The sequence below is a fragment of the Salmo salar genome, chromosome 13 (genome assembly GCF_965601325.2).
Source record: "Salmo salar chromosome 13, fSalSal1, whole genome shotgun sequence".
Taxonomy (NCBI): Eukaryota; Metazoa; Chordata; class Actinopteri; order Salmoniformes; family Salmonidae; genus Salmo; species Salmo salar.
In genome coordinates this window covers 87,890,331-87,915,846 of record NC_138303.1, presented here as the reverse complement: position 1 = coordinate 87,915,846, position 25,516 = coordinate 87,890,331, and the positions used below count along the sequence as shown (strand labels likewise).

Sequence of the window (25,516 nt, the reverse complement as noted above, 5' to 3'; positions counted from 1 at the left end):
TTAACAGACGCTTTTATCCAAAGGGACTTACAGTCTTGCGGGCATGCATTTTTACGTATGGATGGTCCTAGGAATCGAAGCCACAATCTTGCCGTTGCAAGCTACCAACTGAGCCATACATGACCAAAACACAGTTGGAGTATGATAAATACTTAAATCTACATTTAAAAACAGATTATCTTTATCACATTCATTCTTATCTTTACCAGTACACATTTCAAACAATATACCAAAATATTTTAAACTTTTTAAAAGTTTGTTTACGTTAAAGAAATTGTTCTTACCTTTGCTCTTCCAAACAATGAGCACAAACAGCTGAAAAAGGCCATGTTCAGGTGTCCTATGAAAGGTCCCAGGTCCTGTATCCGAGGTCACAGGGGGGCCAAAGGTGCTGGGTCCTGCATGGCTGTTCAGTGTCCACCACAGCCCAGCGCTGGAGTTGGAGCTGGAGCTGGAGCTGGGAGGCAGGATGTTGAGAAGCTGGCTGAGGGAAGTGGGCAGGGCTTGGGACAGTAAATCACAGCAGTAGCACAAGCCTGATCCAAAGGATGCTTTATGCATACCAATGGCTGAAGCACTGGACTCTGGAACTGGAAAAAAAAAGGCCACTCAAAAAACAGCATACAGTATAATGTAGCTCTGAAACCAATAGATGGCTGGATTCACTGCAGCTTAGGCGGGGCTCGGCATGCAGTATCTGTCTCTCTCACTCTCTCTGTTGTTCAGGAGCGGAAGCACAGTGTATCAGAACTACTGAAGGGATTTCATGACAGTTCTAAGCAATTTAAGACCATAATCCTCCCAGCCCCCAGTAATGGAAAATATTAAATTTACGAATTTCAATGATGAGTGAACACATAAACAACTGTTGATTGATATAGAATGCAATGAAGTCCCAATGTGCGAAGGCCACGGAATGTCCTCTGGAACCATGCTATACCCACGCACCGTGTGATGCGTTACAACAGAACAATGGACAATATTGTTATATTTCTATGCCCCATCTCAAATACAATACTGTGTGTTCAACTAACCAGGATAGCACACCTATTTTGATTAATATTGTCATTCAGGCCTGTCATGATGAAAGCAAGCATGCCGATCAACATTATCTTTGGCTTCCAAGTATCTGAATATTTTGTATTTTTATGGATTTCCAATATATTAAGTCAACAAAACTCAAAGACTGCATAATCTGGTGTTTTTATCCCCAACAATAACATAAACGTGGTTACAATGTCATAGAGTCCTCATAGAACCCTTGAATTGTATAGCACTATGTGACAACTGCTGAAGTAAGTGCTTTATAAAATACATTTGATTGAATTTGAAATGACTGGTGATGTATGGCCTTCAATCAGATGTCTTTCACTCTTGACTACATGCAGAATATAGAACACACATGTATTGTTTGTGGCACTATCGTAAATGCATAGAGAAGCAAGCACCTTGCAGAATGACAAACATAATGCAGAATAAATGGCGAGCTGTCAACAATGACAATAATGGATTTTTTCTATATTGTGGGGATGGCAACAATATAATCATTGTCATCTATGCGAAAACACTTGACCTGGTGGGGATTGCATGCCAGTCATACTTAGAATTGTTCAAGCCCTCTTGGAATTCATCACAGTGCATTTTTCTACACTACATGCATTCATTACATGTCTTTGTTTTCATGACACAAACAATGTGTATGTGTGTTGCTTGCTATAAGAGACAGGCCTAATACAAAAGCTCATTGGTAATTGAACAGACCTGTACCAGTAAATGCACATGTCCACTCAGAAAAAGAACAGTGTTGCTTGAGGGACATTTCTAGAACACTGTTTGTTGAAGATATTATAACAGATTCATAAAGGGTGATGTGATAGAAAAAGTGTCTGCCCGCTGGCAGTTAAGCCTGACCTCTCAACTCAGGGGAAGTGGCAATCTTACCGGCTTTTCCTCCTCTACAAGAATATCAACCTGTTGCCTCCTGGGCCAAGATAGTTATTTTTCCAAAGATCCTTCTAAAGCTTTGGTGGACTTAAATAATGGAGGTGAGATGGTAATAGGAAATAACTTAAATTAAGTTGCTGTATCGGCTCTGTTCTGTTGGTGATGGTCTTCAGTCCCATCAAGGTCTTAGAAGAGTTTCAGATAGGCCTAATAGAGGTCGTCTCTGGTATTTGTGGGAACTTCAATAATTATGGAGAGAAAAACCCATCCAACTGATGTCACGTCCTGACCAGTATAAGGGTTATTTGTTATTGTAGTTTGGTCAGGACGTGGCAGAGGGTATTTTGTTTATGTGGTTCGGGGTGGTGTTTTATGTAGTAGGGTGTTTGATTTATTATTTCCGGGTTTATGTTCTAGGTTTGTATTTCTATGTGGTCTCTAGTCTTTTGTATTTCTTTGTCTAGTTTATTGGGGTTGGACTCTCAATTGGAGGCAGGTGTTTTCTAGTTGCCTCTGATTGAGAGTCCTATATATGGGTATGTGTTTGGTTAAGTGTTTGTGGGAGATTGTTTCTTGTTTTGCCTGTGTGAGCCTGACAAGACTGTTTTGTTGTTCGTGAGTTCTTAGTTTTGTTATTTTGGTGTTCTCTTTATTTTAAAATAAATACAAGATGAGCATCCACCTTCCTGTTGCGTTTTGGTCCTCTATTCCCGACGGCAACCGTTACAACTGAAGCATGTTCTGAGCCCTAGACTACACTGTGTGCAATTTTTATGTGAGGGTTCCATGTGGTCTCTATTAAATTGTAACCAAGTTTATGTTATTGTTGGGGATGAAAAATAATGTAATATTTATATATTGTGGGGATGGCAAGAATATATTAATGGTCATCCACGGGAAAACACTTGACCTGGTGGGGACTACAGTGCCTTCAGAAAGTAGGCACTTGACTTATTCCACATTTTGTTGTGTTCCAACCTGAATTCAAAATGTATTAAATAAATAAAAATCTCACCCATCTACACAAAGTGAAAACATGTTTTTTGACATTTTTGCAAAGGTATTGAAAATGAAATACAGAAATATCTAATTGAATGTACATACAGTTGAAGTCGGAAGTTTACATACACTTACGTTGGAGTCATTAAAACTTGTTTTTCAACCACTCCACAAATTTCTTGTTAACAAACTATAGTCTTGGCAAGTCGCTAAGGACATCTACTTTGTGCATGACACAAGTAATTTTTCCAACAATTGTTTACAGACAGATTATTCCACTCATAACTCACTGTATCACAATTCCAGTGGGTCAGAAGTTTACATACACTAAGTTGTCTGTGCCTTTAAACAGATTGGAAATTTCCAGAAAATGATGTCATGGCTTTAGAAGCTTCTGATAGGCTAATTGACATCATTTGAGTCAATTGGAGGTGTACCTGTGGATGTATTTCAAGGCCTACCTTCAAACGCAGTGCCTCTTTGCTTGACATCATGGGAAAATCAAAAGAAATCAGCCAATCAGCAATTTCCAAATGCCTGAAGGTACCACATTCATCTGTACAAACAATAGTACGCAAGTATAAACACCATGGGACCACGCAGCCGTCATACCGCTCAGGAAGGAGACACGTTCTGTCTCCTAGAGATGAACGTACTTTGATGTGAAAAGTGCAAATCAATCCCAGAACAACAGCAAAGGACCTTGTGAAGATGCTGGAGGAAACAGGTGCAAAAGTATCTATATCCAGAGTAAAACGAGTCCTATATCGACATAACCTGAAAGGCCGCTCAGCAAGGAAGAAGCCACTGCTCCAAAACCGCCATAAAAAAACTACGGTTTGCAACTGCACATGGGGACAAAAATTGTACTTTTTGGAGAAATGTCCTCTGGTCTGATGAAACAAAAATAGAACTGTTTGACCATAATGACCATCGTTATGTTTGGAGGACAAAAGGGGAGGCTTGCAAGCCAAAGAACACCATCCCAACCATGAAGCACGGGGGTGGCAGCATCATGTTGTGGGGGTGCTTTGCTGCAGGAGGGACTGGTGCACTTCACAAAATAGATGGCATCATGAGGGGCGAAAATTATGTGGATATATTGAAGCAACATCTCAAGACATCAGTCAGGAAGTTAAAGCTTGGTTGCAAATTGGTCTTCCAAATGGACAATGACCCCAAGCATACTTCCAAAGTTGTGGTAAAATCACTTAAGGACAACAAAGTCAAGGTATTGGAGTAGCCATCACAAAGCCCTGACCTCAAACCTATAGAACATTTGTGGGGAGAACTGAAAAAGCGTGTGCGAGCAAGGAGGCCTACAAACCTGACTCAGTTACACCAGCTCTGTCAGGAGGAATGGGCCAAAATTCACCCAATTTAGCGTGTGGAAGGCTACCCGAAACATTTGACCCAAGTTAAACAATTTAAAGGCAATGCTACCAAATACTAATTGAGTGTATGTAAACTTCTGACCCACTGGGAATGTGATGAATGAAATAAAAGCTGAAATAAATTAATCTCTTCTAATCTTCTGACATTTCACATTTTTTAAATAAAGTGGTGATCCTAACTGACCCAAGACAGGGAATTTGTGGCCAATTCAATTGTTTGGACATGATTTAGAAATATACACACCTGTCTAAGGTCCCACAGTTGACAGTGTATGTCAGAGCAGAAACTATACCATGAAATCCAAGGAACTGTCTGTAGATCTCCAAGATAGAACTGTGATGAGGCATACAGTGCCTTCATAAATTATACATAACCCTTGACTTATGCTACATTTTGTTGTGTTCCAGTCTGAATTATAAATTGATTAAACACATAATACTACATGATGACAAAGTGAAAACATGTTTTTAGACATTTTAGCAACCTTATAGACAATTAAATACATAAATATCAAATGTACATAAGAATTCATACCCCAGAGTCAACACTTTGTAGAAGCACCTTTGGCAGTGATTACATCGGTGAGCCTTTCTGGGTTCAGTGCCATGCAAAAGTATTCATCCCCCTTGGCATTTTCCTATTTTGTTGCATTATAATCTGTAATTTAAATAGATTTTTATTTGGATTTCATGTCATGGACATACATAAATTAGTCCAAATTGGTGAAGTGAAAGGAAAATTATAACTTGTTTCAAAAAAATAAAGAAAATGTAAAACAGAAAAGTGGTGCATGCATATGTATTCACCCCTTTGCTATGAAGCCCCTAAATAATATCTGGTGCAACCAATTATCGTCAGTAGTTACATAATTAGTTAAATAAAGTCCACCTATGTGCAATCTAAGTGTCACATGATCTGTCACATGATCTCAGTATATATACACACCTGTTTTGAAAGGCCCCAGAGTCTGCAACACCAAGCAAGGGGCACCACCAAGCAAACAGCACCATGAAGACCAAGGTGCGCTCCAAACAGATCAGGGACAAAGTTGTGGAGAAGTACAGAATAGGGTTGGGTTATAACATAATATCAGAAACTTTGAATATCCCACGGAGCACCATAAAATCCATTATTAAAAAATGGAAAGAATATGGCACCACAACAAACCTGCCAAGAGAGGGCCGCACACCAAAATTCACGGACCAGGCAAGGAGGGCATTAATCAGAGAGGAAACAAAGAGACCAAAGATAACCCTGAAGGAACTGCGAAGCTCCACAGCGGAGATTGGAGTATCTGCCCAAAGGATCACTTTAAAGAAAAAAATAAGCAAACAAGTTTGGTGTTCGCCAAAAGGCATGTGGGAGACTCCCCAAACATAAGCCCAGATCTCAATCCAATTGAGAATCTGTGGTATGACTTAAAGATTGCTGTACACCAGCGGAACCCATCCAACTTGAAGGAGCTGGAGCAGTTTTGCCTTGAAGTATGGGCAGAAATCCCAGTGGCTAGATGTGCCAACCTTATAGAGACATACCATCTAATCATCCCCAGCTTACAACTGGCTCATTCATCCCCCTCTTATCCCCTGAAACTATTCCCCGGGTCGTTGCTGTAAATGAGAATGTGTTCTCAGTCAACTTACCTGGTAAAATAACGGTAAATAAATAAATAAATACCCCAAGAGACTTGCAGCTGTAATTGCTGCAAAAGGTGGCTCTACAAAATATTGACTTTGGGGGGTGAATAGTTATGCACGCTTAAGTTTTCAGATTTCTTTACTCAATTGTTGTTTGTTTCATAAGAAAAAATATTTAGCATCTTTAAAGTGGTAGGTATGTTGTCTAAATCAAATGATACAAACCCCCAAAAAATCTATTTTAATTCCAGGATGTAAAGCAACAAAATAGGAAAAATGCCAAGGAGTATGAATACTTTCTCAAGCCACTGTAAGTCTCGAAGAGCTTTCCATACCTGGATTGCACAATATTTGCACATTATTATTTTCAAAATTCTTCAAGCTCTGTCAAATTGGTTGGTGATCATTGGTAGACAACCATTTTCAGGTCTTACCCTAGATTTACATTTTCGTTGTTGAATCTGTGTTTGATATTCACTGCTTGACTGGTACAAACATTATTGCGCACAGACAACAGCACAAAGGGCCAGAAGGTAGAGACAACAATACATCATGCAAAGCAGCCACAACTGTCAGTAACACTGTTCATGATTGAGTGTTTGAATGAAGAGATTGAGATAAAACTGTCCCGTTTGAGTGTTTGTTGCAGCTCGTTCCAGTCACTAGCTGCAGCGAACTGAATATACGAGCGACCCAGGGATGTGTGTGCTTTGGGGACCTTTAACAGAATGTGACTGGCAGAACAGGTGTTGTATGTGGAGGATGAGGGCTGCAGTAAATATCTCAGATGGGGGGAGTGAGGCCTAAGAGGGTTTTATAAATAAGCATCAACAAGTCAGTCTTGTGATGGGTATACAGAGATGACCAGTTTACAGAGGAGTATAGAGTGCAGTGATGTGTCCTATAAGGAGCATTGGTGGCAAATCTGATGGCCGAATGGTAAAGAATATCTAGCCGCTCGAGAGCACCCTTACCAGCCAATCTATAAATGACGTTTCCGTAATCTAGCATGTGTAGGATGGTCATCTAAATCAGGGTTAGTTTGGCAACTGGGATTAAAGAGGAGCGATTACAATAGAGGAAACCAAGTCTAGATTTAACTTTAACCTGCAGCTTTGATATGTGCTGAGAGAAGGACAGTGTACCGTCTAGCCATACTCCCAAGTACTAGTATGAGCTGACTACCTTAAGCTCTAAACCCTCAGAGGTTGTAATCACACCTGTGGGGAGAGGGGCATTCTTCTTACCAAACCACATTACCTTTATTTTGGAGGTGTTCAGAACAAGGTTAATGGCAGAGAAAGATTATTGGACACTAAGAAAGCTTTGTTGTAGTGTTTAACACAAAATCTGGGGAGGGGCCAGACTGTATCATCTGCATATAAATGGATGAGAGAGCTTCCTACTGCCTGAGCTATGTTGTTGATGTAAATTGAGAAGAGCGTGGGGCCTAGGATTGAGCCTTGGGGTACTCCCTTGGTGACAGGCAGTGGCTGAGACAGCAGATGTTCTGACTTTATACACTACACTCGTTGAGAGAGGTAGTTAGCAAATCAGGCCAAAGTCCCCTCAGATACATAATACTCCTTAGCCGGCCCACAAGAATGGAATGGTCTACCGTATCAAAAGCTTTGGCCAAGTCAATAAAAATAGCAAGACAACATTGCTTAGAATCAAGGGCAATGGTGACATCATTGAGGACCTTTAAGGTTGCAGTGACACATCCATAACATGAGCGGATTACAGATTGCATACCAGAGAGAATACTATTGACATCAAGAAAGCCAGTCAGTTGATTATTGACAAGTTTTTCCAACACTTTTGATGAACAGGGCACTATATAAATAGGCCTATAACAGTTAGGATCAGCTTGATCTCCACTTTTAAATAAAGGACACACCGTGGCTGCCTTCCAAGCAATGGGAACCTCCCAAGAGAGGAGAGCCAGGTTAAAAATGATAGGGGCATCAACCTTAATGAAGGAAGAGTCTAAACCAGGCCCAGGCCTGTGACCAGGCCCAGGCCCGTGACCTGATTCAATACGGCCCGCGGAATCATGCTCATATCACATAAAGAATTTTCAATAGTAAAATTTTGAAAAACGTATTTGTTATTCAAATGAAAAGCCCAATGAATACTCGCCTTTGTGTAATGATTCAACTCCCACTGCTTGTGGTTTATTTTGAAGCACGTATAAATACCAACTGCACGAGGACAGAGTGACTGACAGGCTGACACACGTCACAGTTACAAATAGAAGCTAGCTAGAAATTGCGCAAAAATTTGTTTTTCAAAGATTTCAAAGAAAAAGAAAGTATACAATGAATGTAAGGTTTCCAGCAAGAGTGGACATCGAAATATTTATTTATTGAGGTATCAGGGAAAGCTGTGTGCTTAGTGTGAAAAGAGAGCATCGCTGTCTTGAAAAACTACAACTTCTCCTGACTATTCCAGATGAAGCATAGGAAAATGTCTTCTGAGCAGAGGCCAAGTGCATCGAAAGAGTTGCTTTTTCAGTTGCAAAAGCAGCAAGGACTTCAGCAACTGCATTCAGCAAACGACGGAATTGCGAGAGCTAGCTATGTACTGTCCCACAAAATTTCTAAACATAGCAAGCCATTCGCTGAGGGCGAATTCATTAAAGAATGTTTAATTGACTCTGCAGCAATACTTTGTCCCGACAAGAAAGAGCTGTTTGAAAATGTTTCCCTGTCAAGACGAAGTGACATGGTGTGTTGAGGACATCGCAGAGAATATGGAACAACAGTTGAAAAGTAAAGGATTTCATCTATTTATCCTTGGACCTGGATGAGAGCAGTGATGCACGTGACATGGCGCAGTTGTTGATATTCTTACGAGGCATAACCCCAGACTTTTAAATTGCAGAGGAGCTTGCTTCAGTGCAGTCAATGAAGAGCACAAACAGAGGGAAAGGTTTATTGGAGGTGGTTAATAAGTGTGTTAAAGCTGGGACTGACTTTTGAAAAGTTATCCAGTCTGACCACTGATGGGTGCCCAAACTTGACAGGACAAAATGTTGGCCTTTTGAAAAGGATAGAAGATCAAGTAGCTGAACTCAACCCAGATCAGAAAATGATTTTCCTGCATTACATTATTCATCAGGTGTTCTGTAAATGTGTTCTGAAAATGAGCCATGTTGTGGATACAGTCACTAAAGTGGTAAACTTAATAAGAGCAAAATCTTTAAACCACAGGCAGTTTGTCTCCCTGCTGGAAGAGACAGTCAGGTCATGCAGATCTCCCCTACCACACAAACGTGAGATGGATGAGTTTGGGGAAAGTGCTTAAAAGGGTGTGGGACCTGAAGTTGGAGATTGTTGAGTTTCTGCAAATGAAAGGAAAATATGTGGATCTCCCTCAACTGCAAGATAAATTGTTGGCTGATTTTGCCTTCACCGTGGACATCCTGGCACTCATGAATGAACTGAATTCCGAACTACAAGGGAAGGGCCTTTTTGCACATCAGATTTACAGCCTTGTCAAAGCCTTCAAGGGAAATGTACTACTCTTGACCCGCCAAGTAGAAGCCAACAATCTCACCCACCTTCCGTCACTACTAGTCTGTTCCCTATCAGATCACCAGCGTGAAAAGTATACATTGCTGCTGCGAACATTGAACAGTGTTTTCTCATCATTTTGAGGATTTCAAAGTGTTGGAAAATGACATGGTGTTGGTTTCTTCTCCTTTCACCTTCAATGTGGATAACGCTACCACTGACCTGCAACTTGAGCTTAGCGATCTTCAGTCTTACGAAGTGATTGGAGAACAATTCAAAACAATGTCACTTATGTGGTTCTATGCATCTCTCGATGAACAAAACTTTCCAAAGATTAGGAGTCCTGCTCAGATGTTTGGGTCAACCTATGTATGTGAACAGACATTTTCAGTGATGAAATATAACAAGTCAAAGCACAGATCATATCTTACTCTCACCTCTCAGCAATCCTGCGCATAGCAACGTTAGAAACTGACTTCACTGCTCTAGTCAATACCCATCACTCCTCACACTGACTGAGTAGTTTCAATGTAATGTTGAGCTCTCTCTTTCTTGTGTTTTTGTGCATACCCATTAACAAGTTCTGTCCGTGGTGCTGAATGCACAGCGTACTTTTCCCTCCGGGTAGTTTATTGAATGTTTAATAATGAAAATACCTACCAAAAAGGGAACATGGATTGGTTTATTTCTGTGCATGTTAAATAAGTAGCATATCTGGACGTGATTTACAGTAGATATATCTGTCAACACAGTTATACACATGATGGATAATCCTGTAATATGATTCTGGCCCGCGATGGCAAAAATATATTCTAATATGGCCATCCATGAAAAATAATTGCCCAGACCTGGTCTAGTTTAAGGAGCTCCTTTAGCACCTCGGACTCAGTGACTGCCTGCAGGGAAAAACTCTGTAGCGGGGCAGGGGAAAAAGAGGGAAGAGCATCGGGCTAGTCACATTAGAAGGGGTGTGTGATGAGGAAATGTTAGATGAGCAAGGAGGCACGGCTGAGTCAAATAGGAATCCTGACTTACGGAAGTGATTAGAGCTCAGCCATGTGCTTCTTGTCAGTAAGAACCATATCATCAACATTAAGGGACATGGGCAGCTGTGAGGAGGGACTACTCACCGTAATTCAGCACCATGTAGCCTAAGTAGCTTCACAAAAACTATTCATTTGAAAGGAAATGGATGCATTTACTTCCCGTTAGTTATTATAGGTTTACAGTGTTATACAAAAGTACAAACATCATGGAAACAGACACATTTGCATTGCTTGGGGTTTTGAAAGTGCTATGATTTTCAGAAGAAAAAAATCTCTAGAGGGGCTTTATTTAAACAGAGTACAAACTTAAGAGGTTTCAGGGCAGGTTATACTCCCAATAAATGATTTCTCTTCACACACGCCTTGAGTCAACAGTCAGGAGCTACACATATGTTGGCAAACTAACCCATAACAATCAGAGGCTTCTGACAGGCTATCAAACTAATCAAAATATACTTTTCAGTTTAACTGCTGCTGGTGTAGTCCAGAGTTCTTGCATAATATTGGAGCTATATCGCTAGTGACTGAAGAAATTTGTATACCAAGGACTCTTATTCCACCATCATTCCCCATTTAGCTTCTGATTCCATCAATGTCTTTAAGACAGGAATCCCTGATTTTGTACCGTATTACAACATTGAAATAAAAACACAATTATAGAAACAAATAGAAATGAGTCAAGTTTTGGAGGGTGCCATTGTTTTTTTCCCCACAGCATTTCTGTTTAAATAGAATGACATTCAAATATTGAGAGAGAACCAGAAATGTATAGATATATTTTAACATAACTTTGTGAAAGTAAAAATGTGAAAATGTAAACTACAGCCACCTACATACTTTTTAGGTTGCGCATATCAAAATCGAGCAACACTGCCACTTACTATCCGTGGATAATCAAGTCCTACCTTCTGAATAAGATAATACTACTTGAAAATGTTTTATGTATTCCTAAATAAAACAGAAACCTGTTTCCAAGCAGTGTTTGAGTGATAGGGCATATGCAGTAGGATGTAGTGAGGCAGTGTACTGTATACATACTGGCATCACATATTCATAAGTAAATGGCAATAGACCATGACACATACAATGTAGATCGCATGGTCCCCTTTATTCCTGCTAGTCTACATGTTATGATGAATTATTAGCATTACAGTGGGGAATGTGCTTAGTGTAGGAACCTTAGTTGGCATTGTAAGATAATTTACAAGGCAGGAAACAATTGAGATAAGTAATCTCTTCATGTGAGACACAGAGAGCTTGTTTAATCAAGCAGATAGGCTTTTCTGACATCCTTATAGGGACTCACTTTGACTCTTTTGTCCACTGTACTCCACTGTAGTTCTTAGCTAAGCTTAGCAATAATAGAGCCACAAAAAGAGAAAGAGGCAAAGCATTGTGCACTATGGTTAATATCTCACCATTTTCCTTGTTGCTCCAAAGAAATATAAGTTTTCCATCAAAAGTACTCCCAACACTCCACTCAGCTTTCACAAATGGCAAGGTGTTGATTTGTATCCTTTTATTCCAAAAGGATTGGGATAAGTTCAGTTGAGAGATAAGTCCACTGTTACGCAGACGGTGAGAATGTGAAAATCATCCATCCAATGACGAAATAAAAAAGGAAGACGGGATACACCACCAAAGCTTTGCGATTGGGAGGCTGGCAATCTGCTAAGAAAGCTGTAGAGGCTGGGGGGAAATCATATACATACATTCATGAGTTATCAGTGACTTGTTTTATGATAAGATTAGACAGTAATAATATATTCAAATGTAGTACTAATGTTATGAGGAACATTAGAAGGTGAATCTTTATGCAACAGCTCCACCTACTGGAAGTCACTATGACTGCAAATAGTCAATGTGTTTGTAGAGGTGTGTTTGCACCAATAAATATAGCCAACTAAATTTAAACAAATATAATTGTCTCCTTATGAAAAGGACCTTCCTTACCAAACGTGGACCAACTGAATGATGCTGTGACCACAATTAGTCGGACGATAAAGCTGAACCCCCAAGACCCACCCAGCAGCACTAGCCTACAGACAACCATTGCCACGGTCAGAGGCATGATGCAGTAGCCTAGCACACACAGGCTCTGGAAAAAAGATCTAGGGAGGGAGGGAAAACAGGCATTTTTAAACAAGGTTTCAATTAATAAATTAAATTAAGGAACTAATCATATTACAGTTTTTGCATGTTTAAATGCTCTCATGTCATTATTTTTAATACTGGAATAATTTCACTATAATGATTGGAAGCCAGCTATAAAGTTGGGCAGTTGGAAATGACAGACACGTACATGGTGCCTCCCAACAGCTTCGAGTTCAGTGTGATGATGACAGATCCAAACCAGATGATCACAAACACCTCTGCAAACTGGGGCCCTCCGTTATCCTTACTGTCAACTGAACCCCCCTGCAGCATCCTAAAAAAACAGGAAGGAAACATTATCAATCCATAGCTCATCCTTCTCTAGTCATCCTTCATTCTCAAAGAGTGTTAGCAGTCATATTCTGCTACTACATTGAAACGTGAATACTCACAGAGCCAGTGTCACGCAGAGCAATAATGGTCCCCACAAGTCCCCTGGAAAAGAAGACGAAGTAAACACAATATTCCTACTAAAACATCAAACACATTTAGCATTGTCACATTTCCCTAGGTAGTATTGGAGAGAGCTAAAATAATATTAAAACACCTGGCACATTTTGTTTGCCACATTTTCCTAGGTAATACTACAAATGTCATTAAATATAATGTTTTTCATATCATTATACTGTTATTCTTGTACACATTGGTTAAATATATTAGCAAGTTAGATACTGCTATGTCACATCATATAACACCACTTGTTCATTGTGTTGGAATAGTTTAAAAGATGAATTAATCTTTCAAAGTACACAGTACTCACAGTCTCTCAGTAGCGCTGAACTCTTCTTGGGATACATCACATGAACAAACTTTTCCCCCACTGCTTTCAGATCTCGCAACTGTAAATGAGACATGAGGGAGATTTTAGTAGAGATTTTAAAATGCCATGTATCAGGGAAGGGACAAATTAAAGGTGTCATTAAATGCATACATTTTTATTTCACTATCAAATAATTTCTGGGTAAAAAGTACCTTACTGTAATAGATTTCAAATAGGCAAAAATAGCTTTTTAGCAAAAAACTATTTCTCAAGCAAGAATAAGAGTGGTCTGAGTGGGAGGAAAAAACGGAAAACTAGCCGTTATTGGCAGAGAGGTTTGGAACTCTGTTATTGGTCTATTATGCAACAGATGTGTCTAATCCTGCATGCTGATTGGTTAAAAGTGCATTCCAGCTGGTGTCTATTCCACAAGTTACCACCAGCTAAATCTGATGTTAAAATGCTGATTTACTCTGTTCCATCTGACAGCGCAATCCACTGTCTCATCAGCCCAGCCAGGCACTTAATAAACCTGATCTCCACTATAAAAAACATCTAGACATTATCTCACGTCTTTTAGACTAACATCTTGTTTTCAACAGCGGAGATTTGTATAAACCTTGCAGTCTGTCTCTCTGACGTTTCAACATTGTTTCAATATTCAAATTCCATCTCCTGCTGTCCCATAGTAATGAACGTGTCGGGAGTAGAAATCATGAATCATCTGGCATCATTTTATGGATATATACAAAGAAATGTCAATTGAAAAAAGGTAAAAAGAAACAAAGTGCAGCTAGTTTACAGTCTTTCCAGCTTCAGTTTGAAGTGATTGTGTTAGCTGTGTTGTTGGCTAGCTCCTCTAAACAACAGTGTCCTGATGAGAGAGCACAATTTCTATGTCAGGCGAAATCACACCTCATTAGCTCATTGTTATGGATGTATCCAAATAAATGTTACTAGAAAACAGCTTAAACAAATGCAAATGCAGCTATTTTTCTGTTATTCTTGATACACTTTTTGAAGTGACTATGTTTGCCGTCGTTGGCTAGCTAGCAAGCATGGGATAAGAATGTTGCCAGCCAGTATGACAATGGAACATTTAGAAAGAATGACTGGGTCACGTCCATAGATACAGAACAAAAAGACTAAACGACTGGGTCGCGTCTCTGGCAACCGAACTGATAGAACGAACGACCAGCCGGCTTGGGTAGCAACCCTAGATTTGTGTTGAGACTATATCTTGAGGAAGAATGAAATAGTATGAATAGTTTTTAAAATTAAAATATGTCAATCATTATTTGAATACGTTGGTAACCCGTTGTATAAAAGTGATAATGCCCTTTTAGCTGGTGTTTGGAGGATATATTAGCACAGTTTGCCAAACACCAGCTTGTTGGGCATTATCACTTAATTATAAAACAGGTTGTTCGAATCCTGGATGCTGATTGGTTGATAGCAGGGAGTTATTCACAATAATTCCCGAAAGATACCTTAATTAAAATTCAAGTAACAATGGGCATCCACTGTTCCGCAACCCAACCAGGCATTCATAAACTTCATCTCCCCTGGGGGGGAAAAAAGAGTCAAGACATTATTTCCGCATGCTTCTTGCCTAGCATTTGGTTTGGTACAGCGGAGGTTAATGTAAGCTTCGCTGTGTGCCCATCTGACCTGTGCAACATGTTGCAGTTTATTTTTGCCATCTCCACCGCGCCATGCATGACTGTGACGAGACTGGCAGCTTCTCTGAGACAAGATAATTAATTTATCAGAATCATTATAATGGATATATCCAAAGAAAATGCACATAGCTTGCTGTTATTTCAGTTGCTTGATGTGATTGCTAGCTAGCTAGCCAACTACACACAAAGGAGGAGTAACGTAATTTGCCTAGCTAGCCTTCATAACTAACGTTAATGTTATATTATTGACTTGACAATCTGCTGGTTTTTGCTTATTCATATATTATTTAACAAATCATTATTTGATGAAGTTCTTGTTGCCTATTTATACAATATTTATTAAAACATTTATTGAAGTTCTTGTCTCTCATCATCATTGAATCTATGCTAGCCAGCTAGCTACATGCCAATGATTTGTTTAGCATAGCATCGTGGGATGAATTGGATGAACGACTGGGTCAAAACATCCCAAAATAATTCATGACCAGCCTGTTTGGTTAGCAACTTCAGAACTAACAACTGGCTTTTGCTCCCGACTATATCGTCTGGTGGAAGGATAAACTCAAACTAATCAAATGTACTCATTTATTTTATTTCACCTTTATTTAACCAGGTAGGCTAGTTGAGAACAAGTTCTCATTTACAACTGCGACCTGGCCAAGATAAAGCATAACAGTGCGACACAACAACACAGAGTTACACATGGAATAAACAAAAGTCAATAATACAATAGAAAACGTCTATATACAATGTGTGCAAATGAGGTAGGATAAGGGAGGTAAGGCAATAAATAGGCCATAGTGGCGAAATAATTACAATATAGCAATTAAACACTGGAGTGATAGATGTGCAGAAGATGTGTGCAAGTAGAGATATTGGGGTGCAAAGGAGAAAAAAAAGAAAAAAATAACAGTATGGGGATGTGGTTGTTGGATGGGCTATTTACAGGTGCAGTGATCTGTGAGCTGCTCTGACAGCTGGTGCTTAAAGCTAGTGAGGGAGATATGAGTCTCCAGCTTCAGTGATTTTTGCAGTTCATTCCAGTCATTGGCAGCAGAGAACTGGAAGGAAAGGCGGCCGAAAAGGTTATTTAAATAACCTTTTTTAATGAAAACATGACGTTAATCTTTTGGCAACCGTTTTATAAAAGCAATAAGGCCCTAAAAGGGATTTATTTACATTTACATTTACATTACATTTAAGTCATTTAGCAGACGCTCTTATCCAGAGCGACTTACAAAATGGTGCATTCACCTTATGATATCCAGTGGAACAACCACTTTACAATAGTGCATCTAAATCTTTTAAGGGGGGGGGGGGGGGGGGGGGGGGTTAGAAGGATTACTTTATCATTTATATTATTTATTTATTACTTTATTTATTTATTACACGATAATCCTCTGGTTCTCATGTTTTATTACTTAATTAACCAATTTTCCGCATGGTGATGTTACCATGGAAAGCCGAAACTCCCATCCATGCAAACCTGCTGATTAGAAGGTCCTGAGTAGATTGTATTTTCAACCAGCAACTATCAGGCAATAACACTGATATAAATCTTTCACACTTTTACAGTGTTAGTTTCATCAGCTGTTGTACAATTTGATATAAAACCCAGGGGGGGGGGGGGGGGGGAAACATTTTTGACTGCACTTGGCCTTTAAAGATTCAAGTATGTACACAAAGAGGGAAATCTTACTATTGTGTCTTTGACAGGTTCATCCAGTGTGGAGTATTCTTTGTCCTGACTCGGTGTTCCAACAGGGACATTGATCTCCCCCTCAACAGGAATGTCCCCTGAAATGGACACATCTGACAGACCTGCAAACTGGAAATAAGATACACAGGTACAAATAAATGAGACATTTGGCTCTCAATAATGACAACCGATTATTCTATTTCAGCTTAGCTATAAAGTTAGTTTCTTCATGATAATTCAATGCGGTCTTATTACAAAATGTGGTTTGGGTGCTGCTGTTGGCACATGCATGGTGGAGAGCTAGCTTGGCTAAACAGACAGATAATACAGTAACGTTAGATAGCTACTGTTCTCCCTCTTGCTTCGTCCCGCAACGAGCCATTGTTTACATGGCTAGTTAAAGAACTAATCAATTCTCTCTCCAGGTTTTGGAAGCCATTGAGAACTTTTGCATGGACGGTGACTTTACTGAACATACAACAATGATACTGCAAGCGTTTTCCTATCCATGGAGTGTTGGATGTGTAGTGCTAGCCAACTTCAACACTAATGTTGACATTCCCTCATCTGTATTTAATATTAACACCACGCCTACAAAAACATTAATCTATACTATGTAAATGTTTTATATATGAATACGAATAGTTACGTTATGTGCTTTCTTCTTACCATAAGTTTACTTGTCTTCTCCACTTCCGCCATTTTCTCTGTCCACACGGATATGAAACGTCATCCAAATGTTTTGACCAGGATGTCAAGTGGCTAATGCTGCGTTCCAACCAAGTGGGAAGGTGGTATTTACCGTTGTGAAATCGTAAATACCAGTTGGGAAGTTTCCACATGCTAACGTTTTAGCTTTTGTGGCACAAATCCAATTCAAGTCATGGGACCGATATTAGCATTTTTCGCATATCATGTCCAAATCATCCGAAAGTATCTTAAATTGATTGTGAAGCTCAATAAAGTAATTTAAAAATCATGTAAACACTATTATTGCTCACTGATGACTCCGGAGCAGAAGGCAGACGCTTTACATTTTAGCAACCGATTCTGTTTTTTGTTCGTTTATCTGCGTTGTTTGTAACTTATTTTTTTACTCCTTTTGTACATACCGAAAATAACTTCCAGACATCAGGACTGCGATTACTCACCACTGACCAGCAGAATCCTTTTTCTTCTTTCACGACTCTAATGAGCCCGAGGCGTAGGATATACGGCTCCCTCGGGAACAAGCCCCGACCCCAGTGATCTGCTTCAAGAGGAGGCGCAGAAAGAGAGGCCTGAGAGCGGGCTACCTTCTGAGAAGTCAGAGGCGATCGAATAAACCCCCACTTCCATCAATTCTGCTAGCAAACATGCAATAGAATGGACGAGTTACTGGGAAGATTAAACAACCAACGGGACATTAAAAACTGTAACATCTAATCCTTCACGGAGTCGTGGCTGAACGACGACAATATCAACATACAGCTGGCTGGTTATACGATGTACCAGCAGGATAGAATAGAGGCACCTGGTAAGACAAGGGGAGGCGGTCTATGTATTTTTGTAAACAACAGCTGGTGCACGATATCTAAGGAGGTCTCGAGCAATTGCTCGCCTGAGGTAGAGTTTCTCATGATAAGCTGCAGACCACACTACCTACCGAGAGAGTTTTCATCTGTATTCTTTGTAGCTGTTTACATACCACCACAGTCAGAGGCTGGCACTAAGATAGCATTGAATGAGCTGTATTCCGCCATAAGCAAACAAGAAAACGCTCACCCAGAGGCGGCGCTCCTAGTAGCCAGGGACATTAATGTAGGGAAACGTAAATCAGTTTTACCAAATTTCTATCAGCATGTTAAATGTGCAACCAGCGGGAAAATAACTCTGGACCACCTATACTCCACACACAGAGATGCATACAAAGCTCTCCCTCGCCCTCCATTTGGCAAATCTGACCATAATTCCATCCTCCTGATTCCTGCTTACAAGCAAAAATGTAAGCAGGAAGCACCAGCAACTAGATCAATAAAACAGTGATCAGATGAAGCAGATGCTAAACTACAGGGCTGTTTTGCTGGCACAGACTGGAATATGTTGAGGGATTCCTGTCATTGGCTTCATCAATAAGTGCATCGATGACGTCGTCCCCACAGTGACCGTACGTACATACCCCAACCAGAAGCCATGGATTACAGGCAGAATCCACACGGAGCTAAAGGCTAGAGCTGCCGCTTTCAAGGAGCGGGACTCTTAACCCGGAAGCTTATAGGAAATCCCGCTATGCCCTCCGACGAACCATTAAACAGGCAAAGCGTCAATACGGGACTAAGATCGAGTCGTTCTACACCGGCTCTGACGCTCTTTGGATGTGGCAGGGCCTGCAAACCATTACAGACTACAAAGGGAATCAGAGCCGAGAGCTGCCCAGTGACACGAGCCTACCGGATGAGCTAAACTACTTCTATGCTCGCTTCGAGGCAAATAACACTGAAACATGCATGAGAGCACCAGCTGTACCAGAAGACTGTGTGATCACGCTCTCCGCAGCCGATGTGAGTAAGACCTTTAAACAGGTCAACATTCACAAGGCCGCAGGGCCAGACGGATTACCAGGACATGTACTGCGAGCATGCGCTGACCAACTAGCAAGTGTCTTCACTGACATTTTCAACCTCTTCCTGTCCGAGTCTGTAATACCAACATTTTAAGCAGACCACCATAGTCCCTGTGCCCAAGAACACTAAGGTAACCTGCCTAAATAACTACCGACCCGTAGCAATCACATCTGTAGCCATGAAGTGCTTTGAAAGTCTGGTCATGGTTCACATCAAAATCATCATCCCAGAAACCCCAGACCCACTCCAATTTGCATACCGCCCCAACAGATCCACAGATGAAGCCGTCTCTATTGCACTCAACACTGCCCTTTCCCACCTGGACAAAAGGAAAACCTACTGTATGTGAGATTGCTATTCATTGACTACCATGGTGCCCTCAAGGCTCATCAATAAGCTAAGGACCCTGGAACTAAACACCTCCCTCTACAACTGGATCCTGGACTTCCTGACGGGCCGCCTCCAGGTAGTAAGGGTAGGTAACGACACATCCGCCACGCTGATCCTCAACACTGGGACCACTCATGGGTGCATGCTCAGCCCCCACCTGTATTCACTGTTCACTCATGACTGCACGGCCAGGCACGACTCCAACACCATCATTAAATTTGCCGACGACACAACAGTGGTAGCCCTGATCACCAACAACAACGACACAGCCTATAGGGAGGAGGTCAGAGACCTGGCCATGTGGTGCCAGGTCAACAACCTCTCCCTCAATGTGATCAAGACAAAGGAGATGATTGTGGACTACAGGAAAAAGAGGACCGAGCATGCCCCCATTCTCATCGACGGGGCTGCAGTGGAGCAGGTTGAGAACTTCAAATTCCTTGGTGTCCACATCACCAACAAACTAACAGGGTCCAAGCACACCATGACAGTCGTGAAGCGGGCTCGACAAAACCTATTCTCCCTCAGGAGACTGAAAAGATTTGGCATGGTTCCTCAGATCCTCAAAAGGTTCTACAGCTGCACCATCGAGAGCATCCTGACTGGTTGCATCACTGCCTGGTATGGCAACTACTCGGCCTCCGACCGCAAGGCACTACAGAGGGTAGTGCAAATGGCCCAGTACATCACTGGGGCCAAGCTTCCTACCATCCAGGACCTCTATACCAGGCGGTGTCAGAGGAAGGCCCTAAGAATTGTCAAATACTCCAGCCACCCGAGTCAAAGACTGTTTTCTCTGCTACCACATGGCAAGCAGTACCGGAGCACCAAGTCTAAGTCCAAGAGGCTTTTAAACAGCTTCTACCCCCAAGCCATAAGACTCCTGAACATCTAGTCAAATGACTCCCCCCCCCCCCTCCACACCACTGCCACTCTCTGTTGTTATCTATGCATAGTCACTTTAATAACTCTACCTACATGTACATACTACCTCAACTAACCGGTGCCCCCGCACATTAACTCTGTACCGGCACCCCCCCGTATATATTGTTATTTTTTTACTGCTGCTCTTTAATTACTTGTTACTTTTATCTCTTATTCTTATCCGTATTTTTTGAAACTGCACTGTTGGTTAGGGGCTCGTAAGTTAGCATTTCACTGTAAGGTTGTATTTGGCACATGTGACTAATACAATTTGATTTGATTTGATTTCAGAGTGAGTCCATGCAACTCATTATGTGACTTGTTCAGGAAATGTTTACTCCTGAACTTATTATGCTTGCCATAACAAAGGGGTTGGATACATATTGACTCAAGACATTTCAGCTTTTCCTTTTTAATTCATGAAGTCTGTTGTACCAACACGTCGAACTTGCTAATACAGAAAGACTGAGAGAAGCAATGTATTATTGTTATGTGATTGCTGTATATAAAAGTACCATGTACGTAAAATGTATATGTAAAATGTATGTATATGTCGCAGAAAAGTTGTAAAACCAAAAAAGATGAGTCCTCCGAAGGTGGTGGATGGGTAAAAAAAGACTGAGAGAAACTCCCGGCGCATAGGCATATTTGGCTTAATCTACCAACCAATCTTCTCCCACAACAACTTCCCCCTAACCCTACCTGTACGCTAGCACACCACAAGCACAAATACTTTACTTAGTATGGTCACTCCCACTAAGGCCACCTTGGAATCGTTGATGTACCAGGCTTACAGTATATGTGCTGTTCACAATAGAGATTCTGAAAAAACACGCCACTTTGATACAGCTACAATTTTTTCATAGCAGGTTAGGAGAATTAGGTTAAGATTACGAAAAGGGTTAGGCTTAGTGAAAATGCTCTCCTAACCTCCTCTCCTATGAAAAGTTACTTGTATTGAAGTTATGTGTTTTTAGGGAGTCCTGTGTGCATTAGCCTGTGGACAAGGTTAGTGGTAAATATCACCTTCTCATTTGGTTATGCATCATTAATAACCAAAGTTACAGGCTGGAGTTACAGGCTGGAGAGAAAAAAAGCTGACAAACTAGACAAAGTAGACAAATGTTTATGTTTTAGAATTACTAAGATGTTTTGAGAATTTCTAAGATTAGCACTTATTCAAAAGGAATACATTACGGTTAGGATGCAATACTAGTATAAACGGTGACTGATGCAAATAATCACTGAGCTATATAATTGAGCAATAAGGCCCGAGGAGGTGTGGTTTTTTGGCCAATATACCAAGGATAAGGGCTGTTCTTATGCACAAAGCAATGCTGAGTTCCTGGATACAGCCCTTAGCCATGGTATATTATTGGAAATATACCACAAACCCCCAAAGGTGCCTTATTGCTATTATAAACTGTTTACCAACATAATTAGAACTGTAAACAAGTAATTTTGCATAATACCCATGGTATTGTTTGATATTATACCTTGGCTTTCAGCCAATCAGCATCCAGGACCCAAACTACCCAGTTTATTATAAGGGGATTCGATTAATCTGGCCCCGGGTGCCCGGATAGGCGTGTTTTGCACCAAGTGAAAGTTGATAGCATTCTTTTTGGAACAGGGCTGCATCCCAGGCATGAGCCAGGTGCCCCGTTCAAAGCCCATGGTGAAGTCGGCTCCAAAAAAAAAGTGACGTAATTAAACACATGGAGTAATGAGTAAGATTCTGTGTTTTCACATGCAAAAGTGATTGCTTTTGATAAGGAGTATTTCTGTCTGTAATAAAGTCATTTTGTTGGGAAAAACTCATTCTGATTGGCTGGGCCTGACTCCCCAGTGGGTGGGCCTGTCTGCATATGCCCTCCTAGGCCCACCCATGCCTGCATCCCTGCCCAGTCATGTGAAATCCATAGAATAGGGCTAATGAATTCATTTCAATTGACTGATTTCCTTATATGAACTGTAACCATAACTTGGCTCCCGAGTGGCGCAGCGGTGTAAGTCACTGCATCTCAGTGCAAGAGGCGTCACTACAGTCCCTGCTTTGATTCCAGGCTGTATCACATCCGGCTGTCCCATAGGGCGGCGAGCAATTGACCCTGTGTCATCCGGATTTGGCCGGGGTAGGCCGTCATTGTAAATAAGAATTTGTTCATAACTGACTTGCCTAGCTAAAAAAAAGTTAAATAAACAAATAAATAAAAATTATCTTACAAATTGTTGCATGTTGCATTTATATTTTTGTTCAGTATATTTAGAAAATTCAAACATATATTTTATGGAAAAGATATGTTGTATGTTTCTGGATGATGCCATGCTGCCTTGTTGACAACATGACCAAGCAGCAGAGATTACTGTTCGATTTGAAAAGGGTACTCCTCCCTCACCGCTTTTGCCTGTTCAATATCAAATCAAATTTGATTTGGTTGCGTACATATATTTTGCAAATGTTATCGTGAGTGTAGCGAACTGCTTATGTTCCTAGCTCCAACAATGCAGTAATACCTAACAATACTATACACGCAAATCCCAAAAATGAAAATAAAGGAATTTAGAAATGTAGAAAATTTTGAACGAGCAATGTTAGAGTCTGGAATATAAATATTTATGTATATGCTGGTGTGTATAGACATTTTTATAGAAAATGTGTTTACAGCAGCAGTTAATAATAATGCTGCGTTCATAGCCAATTGGTAATTACTAGTTGTGAACTCGCAAATACCAGTTGTAAGCATTTACTTGCTTTGAACTTGTTGAGAAATGCTGATTGGCTAATGGCTAACAAGCTTCATCAACGATACACTAAAGGTACAGCTACCATGCTTTTAGACAAATGATATGTTCAAAATCTATATTAATAGATTGCGTTTTATAAATAATGTTTTGTTGTTGGATTTAACTGTGGAAAATGCTGTTATAGAGGTAATATCCTTATTAGGGGAGGTCAGCATGTGGGAGAAGTTGGAGCTCAGGGATGATAGAGGAGTTTCCCACTAGTTACTAATTACCAGTTGGATTTTTCCCAGTCGTATATTTTTACCATTTATGAACACAGCATATTAGCAAATTATGGAACATTTGACTATGCCGTTGCACTGTTCAAGAGTGGTTCAGAGAACAAACAAAGTATATTGTCTTGCCTTGTCAAGTTGACACGAAGTAAACACAAATGAATAGACAAAGGCAGTCAAATATCACAATGTATTAACACATCTCCAATTTTATATCATCAAAATCGTGCATATGGAAAATATTTTTGTGTAGCTGTCCCTTTAAGAATTCTACTATGGGTGTGAAAGGAGGATGTGCTTGGCCAAGCCGCTTTTCGCAAGTCACTATTTTAACCCCCGCAAAAAGGAAAAAGTATCCCAAGGAAAAAACCTTTATGAGATGTAAAAAACGGGACCCAGATATACTCGAAGATACTTTATAACAAAAATCACCTAACATTGTTTACTTGATGAATGAATGCTTCAAGAATCTCTCATCAAGAATTACTGCGTTTCACGGGTCCGGTTCGACTGCATTCATTTTTGGAGGAGCGGGCTAACCAAATCTCAACCTGGAAAATTGATCAATGTTCTGCAATATGTTGTTTTAATCCGAAGATTTCTCATTCCAACATCTAGGCTGCTGCACAACATTCTACAAATAAGTAATGGGGCATCCTCCGCTTGAGTTCAGCGACTGCTATGGGGATAGTCCGGATTTTAGAGAAAGACTAAAATGCTATGAATTAGAATTGGAAAGAACAAGCAAATTTCTCAAAGATGTAATCAAAGATGGCAACAGTGTAATCAATGCAATCAAGGGTAAGCTTCTGTCTTTCTCCCCTTTTTAATGTATTACTTTATAGGCTGTTTGTGGCTCACGAGACAGCCTACACACTGTTTGTAGGAGAGGAACCTCATTGTTGGGCAATTGTTTCCAAAAACAAAGCCTGCCTGATGCTTTCACTTGACCACTAGATAATCTGATTAGATATGGTGAAGCAGAGCCTGACAGATGGAAAGAATCTACTCTAGCCAATTTGAAAGATGCACACTGTGCAGTGGTGTGAAAAGGGGAGAGGGCTGGCCCTCTCCAAATTAAACCCATCTGACTCCTTGCATCTGTTGTCCTGATGGATTCCTGTAAAAATACATGTGTGAATGCACTTCAACCACAAGTTCATCATTTGATTAGCAGCTGAATTACGAGAACACAATTTCAACCGATTTATCAGCCTAACATTGAACTTTTCTTGATAAGAAATGAGTGGATGGCAGTGGGCTGTGACAGCAGACTATTCTTTATGTAACCGACTTAAGATGTCAAAAACATGACCTGATAGACAACTTAAAGCTACATTGTAAATGAACTCTGAACCCTGGTATGACTCATTCCATGCTGACTTGTGCATGTTTGCCTTTTATTTAACTAGGCATGTCAGATAAGAACAAATTCTTATTTTCAATGACGGCCTAGGAACAGTGGGTTAACTGCCTTGTTCAGGGGCAGAATGACAGATTTTTACCTTGTCAACTCGGGCATTCGATCTTGCAACCTTTCGGTTAGTAGTCCAATGCTCTAACCACTAGGCTACCTGCCGCCCCACATGTGACTCATGCACCTTCTATACTATGCTTCATAAAGTCAGTCCAAATCCACAGAGCACTGATGGTGGATAGCCTATGGAGTCAAGATCAGGAATCATTTAGAGGCCTTATGTAGGTAGGCATAAATGTTTAAATCATAGAAAAATATGATTTGA

The 25,516-nt window shown here is 40.5% G+C and overlaps 3 protein-coding genes and 1 pseudogene across 3 annotated transcripts in view; 2 read left to right on the top strand and 2 right to left on the bottom strand.

Annotated features, from left to right (window-relative positions):
- stard8 (StAR related lipid transfer domain containing 8) overlaps positions 1-446 on the bottom strand; it is a 41,871-nt gene extending 41,425 nt beyond the window's left edge. The window contains exon 1 of the mRNA XM_014137511.3: positions 285-446. Coding sequence (XP_013992986.2) covers positions 285-329 — 45 coding nt within the window. The 5' untranslated portion in view covers positions 330-446. The remainder of the gene's footprint in view (positions 1-284) is intronic.
- LOC145860011 (general transcription factor II-I repeat domain-containing protein 2A-like) lies at positions 403-9,674 on the top strand (annotated as a pseudogene).
- A 1,952-nt stretch (positions 9,675-11,626) lies between these two features.
- LOC106567783 (protein YIPF6) lies at positions 11,627-17,618 on the bottom strand. Its single transcript, XM_014137513.3, has 7 exons — positions 17,504-17,618; positions 16,835-16,963; positions 13,454-13,532; positions 13,086-13,128; positions 12,842-12,967; positions 12,493-12,650; positions 11,627-12,228 (listed from the first exon to the last, which is right to left on the bottom strand). Exons 1-7 carry the CDS (start codon positions 17,534-17,536, stop codon positions 12,107-12,109), a joined length of 690 nt encoding a protein of 229 aa, XP_013992988.2. The 5' UTR covers positions 17,537-17,618; the 3' UTR covers positions 11,627-12,106.
- A 6,441-nt stretch (positions 17,619-24,059) lies between these two features.
- Positions 24,060-25,516, top strand: part of ophn1 (oligophrenin 1) — a 44,428-nt gene continuing 42,971 nt past the window's right edge. The window contains exon 1 of the mRNA XM_014137514.3: positions 24,060-24,575. Coding sequence (XP_013992989.2) covers positions 24,422-24,575 — 154 coding nt within the window. The 5' untranslated portion in view covers positions 24,060-24,421. The remainder of the gene's footprint in view (positions 24,576-25,516) is intronic.